The following is a 12,675-nucleotide window of genomic DNA, read 5'->3' as shown; positions in this document are numbered from 1 at the left end:
AGAGTGCAGAAAGCTGCATGGTGCTGCTGCCTTGTCTCCTTTGGCTGCCTTCCTCAGCTGTGCCACGGACAGGCAAAGGCTGCCAACAAACTTTCCATGAGTGTGATCTGGGGTTTGTTTGTCCTCAGTGCCTCTGCATCCTGGCTGGCGCTGCGGATGCTGTGAGATGAAGGGGCTGCAGATCACACTTGCTTGGGCAGCCATATCTCAGGATGGGAACTGTGATGGGAGGATGTGTGGATAGGAGACATCAGAGGAGCAATTAGTGGCTAAGCAGAGGGAGGGGAGAAGCATGCTGTGCCCAGGAGATGATTTCAACCCCTTTGTGATGGAGGATGTCCCTGAGCTGCCAGGGATCTGGCTGGGCTGTGGCTGAGGCATGTCCACACTTCATCCCTGTGCCTTCCTGGGGAGGATGCTGATGGCATCTGGGTAATGGGTATGCAGAACACCAGCTGTCTTACAGGACATGCTGCCTGCAGCCAAGAAGAGCTGCTGCTCTGCTGGGGCATTTTATGGGTAGCTTCTCTGGCACCTTGGATGCGCTAGTTCCTGCTGCCAGAGGTGTCCCTACCATGGAGGTGGTGATGGGGACAGGGTAAGATGTGTCCTTGTGCATGGGTTTTGCAGCAGCGTGATACACACAGCTGGCCCAGTCCTGCAGCCTTACCTGCTCTGTTTGGGGAGCCCCTGAGCTCCACTGTCCCTCGGCACCTGTATCTCATCCTGGTCCCTGCTCGCAACATTTCAAATGTGGTGTGGACTGAGAAATTATTATTCTGCAAACATCTTCTCTGAGCACAGCCAGGCTATCTGGGAGCACTGTTACAGGCTGGGGTGGGAATGGGGACAGCACTGCTATGAGCCTCTGCTCTTCTCTGCAGCTCCTTCTGGTCCGTGCCCCTGTCTCCCTGCGGGGCCTGCTTGGCACGAGGGTCCTGCAGCTGCTGTCCTCTCTCTGGCACTGGGGAACATGCTGGTCTCTGCTGTCCCATGAACTGCAAGTGTCACTTAGCAGCTCTGCCACTCCCATCTCCTTCAGCCCTGCTGGCTCTGGGTGTCTGGGCTGGGGCTGCCCCTGTCCAACCCCCAAGACAGGGACTATTTGTCTGTCTCTGGCCCCAGGAGATGCCAGCTCTGATTTCATTCCCCTAATGGATGACTGTCTGGCCCCAACGGCTGCTGCAGGCATCTTGGCCCTGGTTACACTCAGCTCTGTCACCACTGACTGATGAGGGTCATTTGCAGAGCTGCTGCTGGTGGGACCCATCCTGGCCCCCCTCTGAGGGTGGCTGGGGGAGCTTGCTGGCTCCTTCTCCTGCCACCCTTCATTGCAGACCCCGAGAGCTGCGGTCCCAGTGACTGGGAGGTGGCACTGCCCGAGGCTGGGCACTGTGAAGGGGGAGCAGAGCTGGAAGCTGATGGACCCTGCTCGGAGCTGAGCCCTGCACAGGGATGACTGTGAGCTACAGGTTGTAGGGGCAGCTGGACAGCATCACTGCCTGGACGGATCCAGAGCTGTGGCCTGGCAGGGGGAGCTTGGGGGTGTCCCTCTGTCCTTTCGGGGAAAGGTAATACTCTGGAAGGGGATGGAGGCTCTTCTACAGGAAAAGGCGTGTTCCGGGAACTGCTTACCCCTTTCCTATGCTCCCCTAGGCCTGCCTTGCCTTTTCTTCTGGCTCATCCCCCGACCCTGGCTGGGGTTTGCCCTGCTGCTTCCCAGCCACACTATCTGAAAAGGCAGAGGGTCCCCTTGCCCAGCTGCCTTCTGCCACCCCAGCCCTGCTCCTAGGGCAGGGTGCTGGGGCAGATTGTCACTGGGGTACTAGCTCCTACTGACCTTCCGACTGACACAGTGTTGTCCCATGGGGCCAAGCAGGGTCTGTGGGAGCTGCGTGACCCACCCTGTGGGTGCTGAGCTGGGGATGCTTGTAGGGGTCTCACTGTTGTGGGATGCACATCTTGCACCCATCATGATATGCATTTATTGATGAGTAACTGAGAGTGAGGGGGGAGTTTCGGCACTGCCTCTTGGTTTGTCGTTGTTGTAGGGTCTTTTCTGGCAGGAGGGTGCTGTGGAAGGGGTGGGTTCGTCTCCCCAGCCATCTGTCACTGGGAGGGTGCTGATGGCTGTGGCTCTGTGGGGAGGGCAGGGAAATGGTTATGTACTGGGCTGACCCCAGCTCCTGCTTTCTCGCTGAGGAGAGAATGGAACAGCACAGGCTTGGGTCCTTCCTGGGAATGGGGGTCTCAGCCCAACACCATGTAACCCACTGACACGGCAGCACTGGCTGGATGCAGCCCCCATGGACACATCAGCTGCTGGTGGCTCAATACAAAGTGGTCCATGGCCATCCTGGTGGTGGTCATTGCTGGGGTCAGGCATCCACCCCCTGCAGGCCCCCTCAGAGCCAGTGTCCAGCAACCTCCGGGATTCATTTCAATAGCGTGTGGAGGTGAGGATGGGAAATCCCTTCCCCTTTTGGTGCTGCCCAAGGATGGAGGCTCAGTTTGTGTGTGCGTGCGTTTCGAAGTTGCTAGGCTAGGTGGAGTGATGCATGGGAAGTGACAAGCCACTTAACCTGGCAGACCTCCCACCACAGATAAAACACTGCCAGCCCTTTCTGTTGGCTTGTTTTGTGCCAGCCACTTGATGGCTCTTGCAGAGGGGTGGAAGGCAGAGCAACATCTGGAAAAGGAACTGTCACTGGCAGGGACAGGGCTTTGTGCTGTGGACATCCCCTGTGCCTAGTGGGGCAGCCCATGACCAGGCTGTGCTCCCCATCTTTGGGCAGAACTGTTTTCCAGCAAGGGGGAGCCCAGGGAGCCCCCAGATTTGCTCATGGTTTGGATGCTGGGGACAGAAAGGGGACAGTGTGGGTGCGTCCTCCCCAGCAGAGCCCTTGGGTGCACCAAAGCCAGGACAGCAAAAACCCAGCCCTGGTCACCCCTCTCCTGTTGTTAAGCTGCATGTGCTGAACGTGCTCCCTCCCCTGCCCCAAGGCCCCTGGAATTGGGCCCTCTTCGGTTTCCTCCTTAAGAAAACACCCATGTTCTTTATTTTTTTTTTCTTTTTCCTTCTTTATAACAAACTAAAGTGTAACTTGCACCCGACCTGACCTACTGCACGTGCCTATACCTGCTGCCCCTGTGAGTCCAACCACAGTTTACTCTCTGTTGCATCTCGCTGTATGGTTTCCTTCCTGCCCTGCTCCCTCCCCTGGTCCATCACCCTGATGTTGGGTGTTGCTCTACCTGCCCCATCCCTTCTCCCTGGGCAAAAGGGCTGCTCCTGCCTCCCAGGTTTGTCCCCACAGCTGGTTTCCGCTGGAGGGACCTGGCCCCAGAGCATCCTTGGAATGCTGAAAGGTGCAATTTCCCTTTCCCTCTGCAAATGAAAGCTCTGGAAAAGTAGCTGGGCCAAAATGTATTGTGCACAATTAATGCCTGCTTCTAGGAAGAAGAAAGCCTCTTTCCTCACCTACCTGCAAACCCTGGAGCAGAGAGAAGCCAGGCTGTGCTGTCCTGCCAGTGTCAAGATCCTGGCCCTCACTCTTGCCCCTGTCACCCTGTGACAAATGGCAGGGGGTGCATTTGTGCATCCCTATGTGTTTGCTTGTCACTGGCATCCTGCTGTGGATGCCACTTCCCTGGGGAGAAGTTTGCCCTCTCTGAGTGGCTTTGTGTGATGTCCTGCAGGGACAATGACCTCTTGGAGCTGTTCTCCATTGCCCAGAGTGATGGAGCTTCCTGCCCCAGCCAGCTGCCCTGATGTGAGCTCAAAGTGTCCCATGTCCTGCCTGTGGGCACTCAGGGCCAACCTGCCTAGCAGGGGCTGCTGGATGCAGACCCATGTCCCTATCCTGGAGCTGGGTACTGTGCAGAACCATTTCCCCAGCACCTGAGGCTCAGCTCAGCCCCATAAGGCTGAGAAAGCTGCTGGAGAAGCCCCATGCGCTAGCTCCCTAGAGAAACAACCCCAAAACCAGGGCTCAGGACATGTAGGCATCATGACCTGCTGCTTGCAGATGTCCAGGGCACTTGGAGCAAACGCGGTGTCAGCAGAGCCCCAAAGGGTCTTTGCACCTTTCGTCCCATTGGTGCCTCATGCTGCTGTCTGCCTCCCTTTGGGGGCTGAAGCCCAGCACGGCCTTCATCCCCTCCTCTTCCTCCCCTCCCTGCCTGTGGCATTAGTCCTGCTCTGAGTTTGCTGGCTTGAGGTACTGCGGGGCCCTGCGGGAAGGGAGGGAGCGGGTCTACAGCTGTGGGGCAGTGCCAGCTGGGAGAGATGGGGCTGAGCAAAGCCACTGGGGTCTGGATGGGGGAATGGGGGGTGGGGGGTGTCTGTGTAGTGAGGGGACCTGCTATTAATGCAGGGCCACTTGAAAGAGATGGCCATGGGCTGGGCTGATGTGGGGAGCCCCTCACCCTGCCCCATAGCCTGGCTGAGGCAAAGCCCTGAGCCCCATTCCCCTTCTGGCTGTCTCAAAGCAGGTCCCCGGGCTTGGCTCCCAGTGCCGCACTGGGGCGGGGGTGCATGCTGCGATCTGGGCTGCATGGCAGTGCTCAGTGCATGCTTCACGTTCGGCCATCCAGTGCCAGCAGGATCAAACCCGGCTCTGGGGAGGATGCAATGCCCGAGCTTGGCCACAGGCTGTTTCTTGGGCTCCATCCTGCCCTGCCTCCTTGCACAGCCCCACCGGGAGAGAAGGGTCCCCAGGGAGCAGGTATTTGGCCTTGAAGCTAAAGTGCAGAGTCCAGCCCTGCCATCTCCTGGGTTTCTGGGCTTCTGGGTGTCTCCAGTGCACACTGGTGTGCTCCACTGGGGGGCTGCAGAGGTGGGTAGCTCAGCAGGGTTGCCCCTTTGCCACCCTCACTCTTCCCAAGGAGGAAACTCCAGTGCCGGGTTTGTCCTGGGATGAAGCTGAAAGGCTGAGCAGAGCCTGGGCTGGGCTTTGCCTTCCTGCTCCTCTGGCCTCACGCTGCATGTGCTGCCTGTGGCCCTACTCACCCCACGTCGGGTGCCCAATCCTGCTGCCTGCCGGGTCCGGGGGCCGCTGCTCTGTTAACTCTTCTTCTGCTTGGTGACTCCTTCTTTCTTCCAGGCAACGCGCCGGGCCAAACTAAAAAAGCGCTGAAGCAGCGATTCCTCAAACTGCTGCCGTGCTGCCGGCCCAAATCCATCCCCTCGCTCAGCGAAAGCAAGTGCTTCTTCTTGCCTTTGTGTGTGTGTGTCCCTGGTGGTGCTGCTGCCTGCCCTCCATCCTGGCCCTGCCCGCGGGAAGGGGACGCCTCCAGCAATCCCCTGCCCTGGGTTTGGGGCTGTCAGGATCAGTCCTGCCCCGGAGGGATCCGACCCAATGGGCTCTGCACCCACCTCTGTCCTTGCCTGCTTCCAGGCTGGTTTTACTCCCCTTTCCAGCTCCCCGGAGCAGCTCCCACAGGATGCAGAGCGGCAAGACCTTCTTTGGAGCTGGCTTGGGGTAGCAGGACCCTCCCGGTGCTGGTTTAAGGGCTGGGGGGGTTGTTGCTCAACGCACAATGTTGGTTTGGAGATAGAGGTGTGATGGTGGGGGCAAAAGGGGCTGAGCAGGGAGTGAGTGCAGGGCTGCCCAGTGCCCCTAGCCCCCCTGCACTGGGTGTGCTTGGCCCCTTGGTGAGTTTGAGCCCTTGGCTGGGGTCACCCCTGCCCCACAATGTGAGCTGATCCCTCCCGGGAGAAGAGGTGAGTATGAAGGGGCAGGGGCTGACCTACCCCACGGGGGGGTGGGGGGGGTACCCACTGTGGGGCTACAGCCCCTCTTAGTTGCAGTGGGGTCTGGGGGTGCTGGCTGCTGCAGGCAGGGGTCATGCATCTTGCCAGTTGGTGGGGAGAAGCCATCGATGAAAGGGGGGCACAGCAGCAGGACAGGGTCTAGACAAGGCTGGGGGCACACCTGGGACTGGGGGTTCTGGGGGGCAGCTCTTCCAATGGACTCGACTCCCAGTGCGGCACAGACCAGCCGGACATCCAGGGTCTTGGCTCCACAAGGCAAATGCCTGTGCTGGGGGCAGTAGAAAGGCAGGCATGGGGGATCTCAGCACTTGGGGGGTATTTCACATACCCTTTCTGCCCAGCCTGGGTTGTACTGGAGGCTGGGGTGGGCTGTTGCCCAGTGTCAGTCACTGGTATGCCCCCAGGTTGTCTCAGTGTCCCCTGCTGGCATAGACCCAACTCCAGCTGAGCAGCACACCCCAGAAATGTGTTACCCTGGGCAGGTGTGAGGATGGGATGTGCTGTGCAAGGTGCCTCTCCTGCTCCCTGGCATGGCAGGGCAGGACAGGATGGTGCTGGCCTCATCTGCCCCTCTTCCCCTGGGTTCCTTGCAGACAGCGTTGAGGATGAGTTTGAGCTCTCCACCGTCTGCCACCGCCCTGAGGGGCTGGAGCAGCTCCAGGAGCAGACCAAGTTCACCCGCAAGGAGCTGCAGGTCCTGTACCGAGGCTTCAAGAATGTGAGTACCCCTTAACCAGCTTTGCTAGCCCCACCTCCTCTACCATGTCCACCTTGGAGTGTGCTTCACAGCCAGTGGTGCCTGGGGTTTGCAAAGGCTTTCAGGACCTCGGGGTGAAGTTTATGTCAGGCTATGGCATGATCCCACCTCCCGAGAGCTCAGTGGGGAGGTCTGATCCTGTGTTCCACCCCTTGGGTGCAGAGAGCCCACTCCCTGCGTGCCTGGGATGCAGAGCCCCTCCAGCAAAGGATGCAGCCCACAAAATGTGGGAGATGCCCCAAGCAGCCTTACCAGCTGCTCCACCAGGCAGTGCGGAGCCAGGGCCAGGGCAAGGGAGCCACAGCGATTTAGGGGGGTGCTCAGCCCCTCTCCGCAATGTGGAGGTAACACTGCAGTTTGCCCTGGCAGGAGTGCCCGAGTGGCATTGTCAATGAAGAAAACTTCAAGCAGATCTACTCACAGTTCTTCCCGCAGGGAGGTGAGTGCCCATCCCCATCCCTGTGCCCTGCATGGGTGCCTCCGCGGGGCTGGGGGACACACAGCACCCTCTCACACTGTCTGCCTCCCCCCAGACTCCAGCACGTATGCCACCTTTCTCTTCAACGCTTTCGACACTGACCACGATGGCTCTGTCAGCTTCGAGGTGAGCTGTGGCCAAGGAGGGGGTGGCAGTGGGGCAGGGAGGGCATGTCCCTTCAGGTACCATGGGCTGCACTGAGCAGCGTTGCTGTTGCGGATGGACAGAGAGCTTTGCAGGGGCTGGTGGAGTTTATTAAAATCCCAGAGGCAGTGGAAAAACAGTGAAAAGAAACAACTCTCTTTCCTAGCTAGTGTCTTGTAGGTACCTGGCAGGCACAGCCATGGCTGGGTCTTGTTCAGGCTTCGGCTGAAGAGCAGGTCCTGATGCACATTGTCCTCTTGGATTCTGTGACCCAAGGGACTAGTGTGGGATATATTTGGGGACAAGCAATCAGTTTTCCCCAAGCTCTTTTTGATAATGTTTCTCTTGTCAGCCCAGCCCCAGGGCACATCTGCTTTGGAGCCGAGTTCCTCCTCTGCGAGAGGGACAAGCAGGGCTGTACCCTCTGTGGCCATGAGACCCTTTGTGGCCATGACTTCTGTCTGCCTGCCTTGTCCATCCTTGCAGGACTTTGTGTCTGGGCTGTCCATCATCCTGCGGGGTACCATTGACGATCGCCTGAACTGGGCCTTCAACCTCTATGACCTGAACAAAGACGGCTGCATCACCAAAGAGGTGGGAGATGGGGAGCAGGCTGGTCACCAGGGCCAGCACAGGTCTGCACCCAGCAGAGATGAGGGCAGGACTTGGGGACATTGGCTGAGGTCTGGAGGAAGGCTGGGAGGGTCAATATTTGCTTTGCAAACAGGCCCTTCCTGCCCCCCTGGCACCGGTGTGTCTCGGGTGGAGCACGTATGAGGGGTGTGCTGCTTTGGGCCTCCATCACACGTGTGGGCACACACATGGCTCCACACTGTGCACAGAGCCAACAGGAATGCACTTGAGCACCCCACACATCCTTCAGGAGCATCACAAAAAGGTGTGGGCTGGGGACCAGGCGGAGGCAGAGCCCCGTGTTGGCCCTGCAACCCTGCTCCTCTTCCCTGCAGGAAATGCTGGACATCATGAAGTCCATCTATGACATGATGGGCAAATACACCTACCCGGCCATGCGGGAGGAAGCACCTCGGGAACATGTGGAGAACTTCTTCCAGGTGAGCTGATCACATCCTGGGGAAGCAGAGCTCCAGCACAGAGCCAGTGGCTACCCAAAACCTGGCACAGTCCCTGGGGATGAAGCAGGGCTGTGCCAGAGCCAGGGAGAGAAAAGGCCATCCTGGTCCTGCTTGGGGATGGCTCAGGCAGGGGTCTGCTGTGTCCAGCCTCTGCAGGACCTGGGCGTGGGGTGCTGGGCTCTCCCTGGGGCTGGGGCTGTCCCTGCCACAGTCCCATGCTGTGCTTGTCCGCAGAAAATGGACCGAAACAAGGACGGCGTGGTGACAATTGAGGAGTTCCTGGAGTCCTGCCAGAAGGTAAAGCCACCAGCAGCTCTGCTCTTGGGCTGGGCCACCTTGCTGTGCCCTGGGGACCTCTGTCTCCCCATGGCTCTCCTGGCAGAGAGGCAGTGAAGGCAGGGCTCCCAGAGGCAAGGCGGGGGCTCTGCTTTGGGAACTGTGTCCATGCCAGCATCCCCGTGCGGATGAGGAGAGCTGTGCATCCCGGTATGGCTTGGAAATTGCCTGTAGTCCCTAGGACTCTTTTTTTCCATGGGTCAGAGCTGCCATGAGGGTAAAGCCAGGTTTGGGGGGAGCTGCCCAGATTGCTGTTCCATGCCCAAGCCACCTGCTTCCCACCTTCTCCCCACAGGATGAGAACATCATGAGGTCCATGCAGCTCTTTGACAATGTGATTTAGCTCCCGGACCTGCCTCCAGCTGAGCTCTCCTGTCACTGGGCCCAGAACCTGCTTCTCTCAACTTTTCCCTCGAGCCTCCCCTCTGCTGGCTGCAAGACACGCCTGCGGGAAGGGGCCTCCATTCCCAGGGATGCAGTCAGCACCAGGATCTTCCCTTCCCCCTGGGCTGGCTCTGCTTTCCTCAGGGGATCGCAAGCAGGTGCTCCTGGATGTCAGAGTGTGGGCATGGCTGGCACAGGGTGAGCGTTTGGCCTGGACGGACCTCCCTGCACCTGTCCCCAGCGGAGAAGCTGCAGCCTTGGGCTGCAATAGAGGTTTCCCCCCATGCACAGCACCCCATGCAGCCATGGCTCCCCCCCCCGCCACCTCCTCAGCTCCGGGAGCCCCCAGCACTGGCTCCAGCCCAAACCATCTAGCAATGCTGTCTAGAAACCAATAAAGTCTTGCAACAGGTGCCAGTGCCATGGCTTCCTCCCCTGCCCTGGCTGTGTCCTGTGGTGGGGAGCATGCTCAGCATGTCGGCCATGAGCCACCAGCCACCCTCCTTGCCCAGCCCCTGGGCCAGCCGGTGGGCAGAGGGGCCATGCCTGGAGAAGGCAGCCGCATGGGCACTTGGGGTTCATCGCTGCATGAGCTGTGGGGAGCAGCCCCTGGTCCCGGGGGCCTGGTTAAACCTAGGAGGTTCATCCTGACACAGGGAGAGGGGAGACTAAAGGGACCCTGAGGTACCTTCTTGTGGCACTGGTCCCCTGGGATGGAAGATGCAGAGCTGGGGGAGCTGCAACCTCAGCCCCTGTCCCTCAAGTTCATGGTGCTGGCACATAGGGGACCTCAGGGACCCACTTTGAGAGACACCCTTCCCACCCCTCCCTGAGGACGCGGCAGCCAGGGTATGGGGACACATGGTGGAGGGAGTTGTGCTGGGCTCCGGCAGCCACCCTGGCCCTTGGGCCTCACAGCCACGCTTCCACCATCACTTGCCGCTGACCTTCCCCTGCTCGCGTGCCCTGGCCCACCCCAGCCCACCCGCTGCCCGGGGGGCCGTGGAGTGAGCAGTGGGGCAGAGCCCTGTGCTGGTGGCATGGCTGAGCTAGCGGGTGCCTGAGGAGAAAGTCAAGGCTGGGGCCGGCCAGGAGTTGTTACTGTGCTGCCAGCGGGCTGGAGAGTCACCTTGGGGCAGGGTGGGCTCACCCTTCTCCTGGCATAGCCGTGTGAGACCCTACCTGGGGACCCCAGGGATGGAACCAGCACCCTGGGGCTCCCCACGTCTTTGTCACCGCCAGCTCCTTGGAGCTGGGTGCGTGTAGGCAGGCCTGTCCTGCCTGCATACCCCTCCGAGTCGTAGCTGGGACTGATGCCCATGGACTAACAACCCCATGCCAACCCCAGAAGTCCCTCTGTGCAGTCCCACAGGCGTTGGGGAATTCAGTCCCGGCAGCCCCTGGCTCTGCTGCTCCAGCCTCTGCATCCTTAGCAGCCAAGGCGGGGTGTGTGTGTGTGTGTGTGTGTGTGTGTGTGTGTGGCCCGAGCTGTGGTGTCTGGGATCGATGGGGAGGGGGTGAGCAAGGCCAGTATCCATACTGGGCCGGGCCCCAGACCCGGGCTGAACCCCTGGTGTTGGAGCCACTAGAAACCCCACCCGGACCCTGAGCCAAAGCTACTGGGATGCCCCCCAGCAGGACTGTCCCTGGCCCAGCCCTTGCAGATGTGATGTGTTTTTTAGGTTCATTCAACACATTGTTCATCTCACAGTCCTGTTCCTGGGTTTGCCATGGGGCTGAGCTCCCACTTGCAGTCTCCCAAGGGTGGGAGGGCAGGTATCCTGACCCTTATCCCTCCTATCTCCTTCTCCCCATCCTCCTTCCTCCCAGGCTCTCTGGGATACCCACTGTCCCCCACCACGTGGAGCAGATGCCGCCTCCTCCCTCACACTGCAGGTTGCATGGTGTGACCCCCACCCTGGGGCATGGTGACCCACAACCCGCTTGGCATCTCCAGTCTGTATATTTTGTATTATAACAATATTATGGGTTAAAAAATAAAAACCAAAAAACCCAATAAAATCTCACCACGATCGCTATGCACATCACCGTTATGTCTTTGCATCTGTCAGCTGTCTAAGGGGGCATAGGGGAAATAGGGGCTGTGTCTCTGCAGAGGGTTGGCAGCTTTTTTGGGGTGCTGCAGCTGCAGGGTGCTCTGTGTGGGTGTTCTGGGAAGTTACATGGGGGACAGGGTGTGCACTGAGCTGCTCAGGGTCCCAAACAGCCTGGCCATGCCTTCTATGGCCCTGTAAATACAATCTTTTCCCTGCTAAGAGGCTGTAGGCTTTAGGCTCATGGGGTCTTACACCAAGTGGGTCAGGTCTCAAGAGTGAGGCTGTCGGGTGTATTTTCAGCTTGTCATGAGATGCTGCTGCATGAACCTAAGCTCAGGACCAGGTGGCCCTTGTTAGGATGTGGCTGGGCTACCAGAAAGATGGTCACCTACTGTCTTGAAGAGGTAGGCATGAACTGGAAAGGGATTTTTTTCTTAGGGATGTGAACTGATGGGCAACTACTGGTCCTTGGAGAGGTGCAGTCTTGAGAACTGGGAAGAATGGCTTGAAGCAAAACAGAGGAAAAAAGAAGCAGGCAAGTAAGAAACCAGCAGAACAGGATAATGGACCTGTGGGACAGTGACACCATCCAGCATTATGCAGTCTGTGGTCCAGGAACTGAAAGCTCAATGCTAAGAGCTGCCTGGGGACCCAAACATTTTAAGAGAGATGGGCTCTGACAATAGGGGAATTACCATTGTGGGACTGGGAAAGCTGTGAGTCTGCTCTTTCCAGAGCCTCTGATTCCCCAGGGAACTTCGTGACCTGCTGGCAGCCACTCAGGTCTGTGTACAGCAACATGGACGGGCCTGAATGCATTTTCCTTTCTAAGACACCCTTCCCTGTATATCCTGTCCCTTGTGAGTTCTGCTTGGCTGGTTGCTATTTTGGGCAATGCCATCTGCGGGCTTGATGTGCCCTCTCGTGGCACAGGGATGCTGTGAGCCACCGATGGGGTCCCTTGGACCCCCCTCCCCAGGGCAAGGGGCGGGAAAGACTGGATGACAAGGGGAAAAGGGGTCAGCCTCCAAAAGCTGCCGTAGGTTTTTCACACCCGTGCAGGGATCATTGCTGGTAGCAACTAGGAGTGTGTGTGGGTAGCCGGTCTCCTGGGGGTCAAAAAATAATCTCTGCTTAGCTCCCACCCTGGGGCAGGCTCTTGGGGAAGGGGCTGAGGGCAGGGAGGACTGGATCACACACACCTCCAGGTGTGTCATCAGCTTGTTATGAGAAGTTGCTGCGTGAGGCAGGGCTTGGGACCAGCTGTCCTTTGTTAGGATGTGGTATTTAAGGATTGGTAACAGACCCAAAGTTGTTTGGTCTGTGCTGAGAATGGAGGTAAAAGCTGATGCGTGCTTGGAAAAGGGCAGCCTTGTGTTGTTGCAAGCCACCTCTTTCACAGCTTTCAGAGGGAAAAAGAATAGCAGTTGTGTGGGAAAAACAGCTGAGCAACTGGTTGAGGCAGCTGATACAGCCTTGGGCAGTGATTCACTCCAGCATCCCGAAAACAGCCTAGAAACACAAATGTCTTAAAAAAGGATGAGATCCCACCACCAGGGAACTGTTACTGCAGGATTACTCTGGCACAATCAAAGCTGTGTGGTGCCTGCATCAGGGTCCTTTAGCAGCCAACCACCCAGCTCTGTGTA

At 58.5% G+C, this 12,675-nt stretch overlaps 1 protein-coding gene across 6 annotated transcripts in view; it reads left to right on the top strand.

Moving 5' to 3' along the window:
* Positions 1–11,012, top strand: part of KCNIP2 (potassium voltage-gated channel interacting protein 2) — a 46,782-nt gene extending 35,770 nt beyond the window's left edge. For 2 of the 6 annotated variants that reach the window (XM_040606896.1, XM_040606902.1), the window contains exons 2-9: positions 5,106–5,201; positions 6,370–6,494; positions 6,903–6,972; positions 7,067–7,137; positions 7,642–7,749; positions 8,124–8,228; positions 8,484–8,546; positions 8,881–11,012. In XM_040606896.1, the coding sequence (XP_040462830.1) occupies positions 5,106–5,201; positions 6,370–6,494; positions 6,903–6,972; positions 7,067–7,137; positions 7,642–7,749; positions 8,124–8,228; positions 8,484–8,546; positions 8,881–8,928 (686 nt within the window). In that variant the 3' untranslated portion in view covers positions 8,929–11,012. The other 4 variants (XM_040606897.1, XM_040606901.1, XM_040606899.1 and 1 more) reach the window with 3 other exon arrangements.
* The last annotated feature ends 1,663 nt before the right edge of the window (positions 11,013–12,675 follow it).

This window comes from Falco naumanni, chromosome 9 (assembly GCF_017639655.2).
Source record: "Falco naumanni isolate bFalNau1 chromosome 9, bFalNau1.pat, whole genome shotgun sequence".
Classification (NCBI taxonomy): Eukaryota; Metazoa; Chordata; class Aves; order Falconiformes; family Falconidae; genus Falco; species Falco naumanni.
Note: the sequence above shows the minus strand (reverse complement) of the source record. Positions and strands in the feature narration are given on the sequence as shown.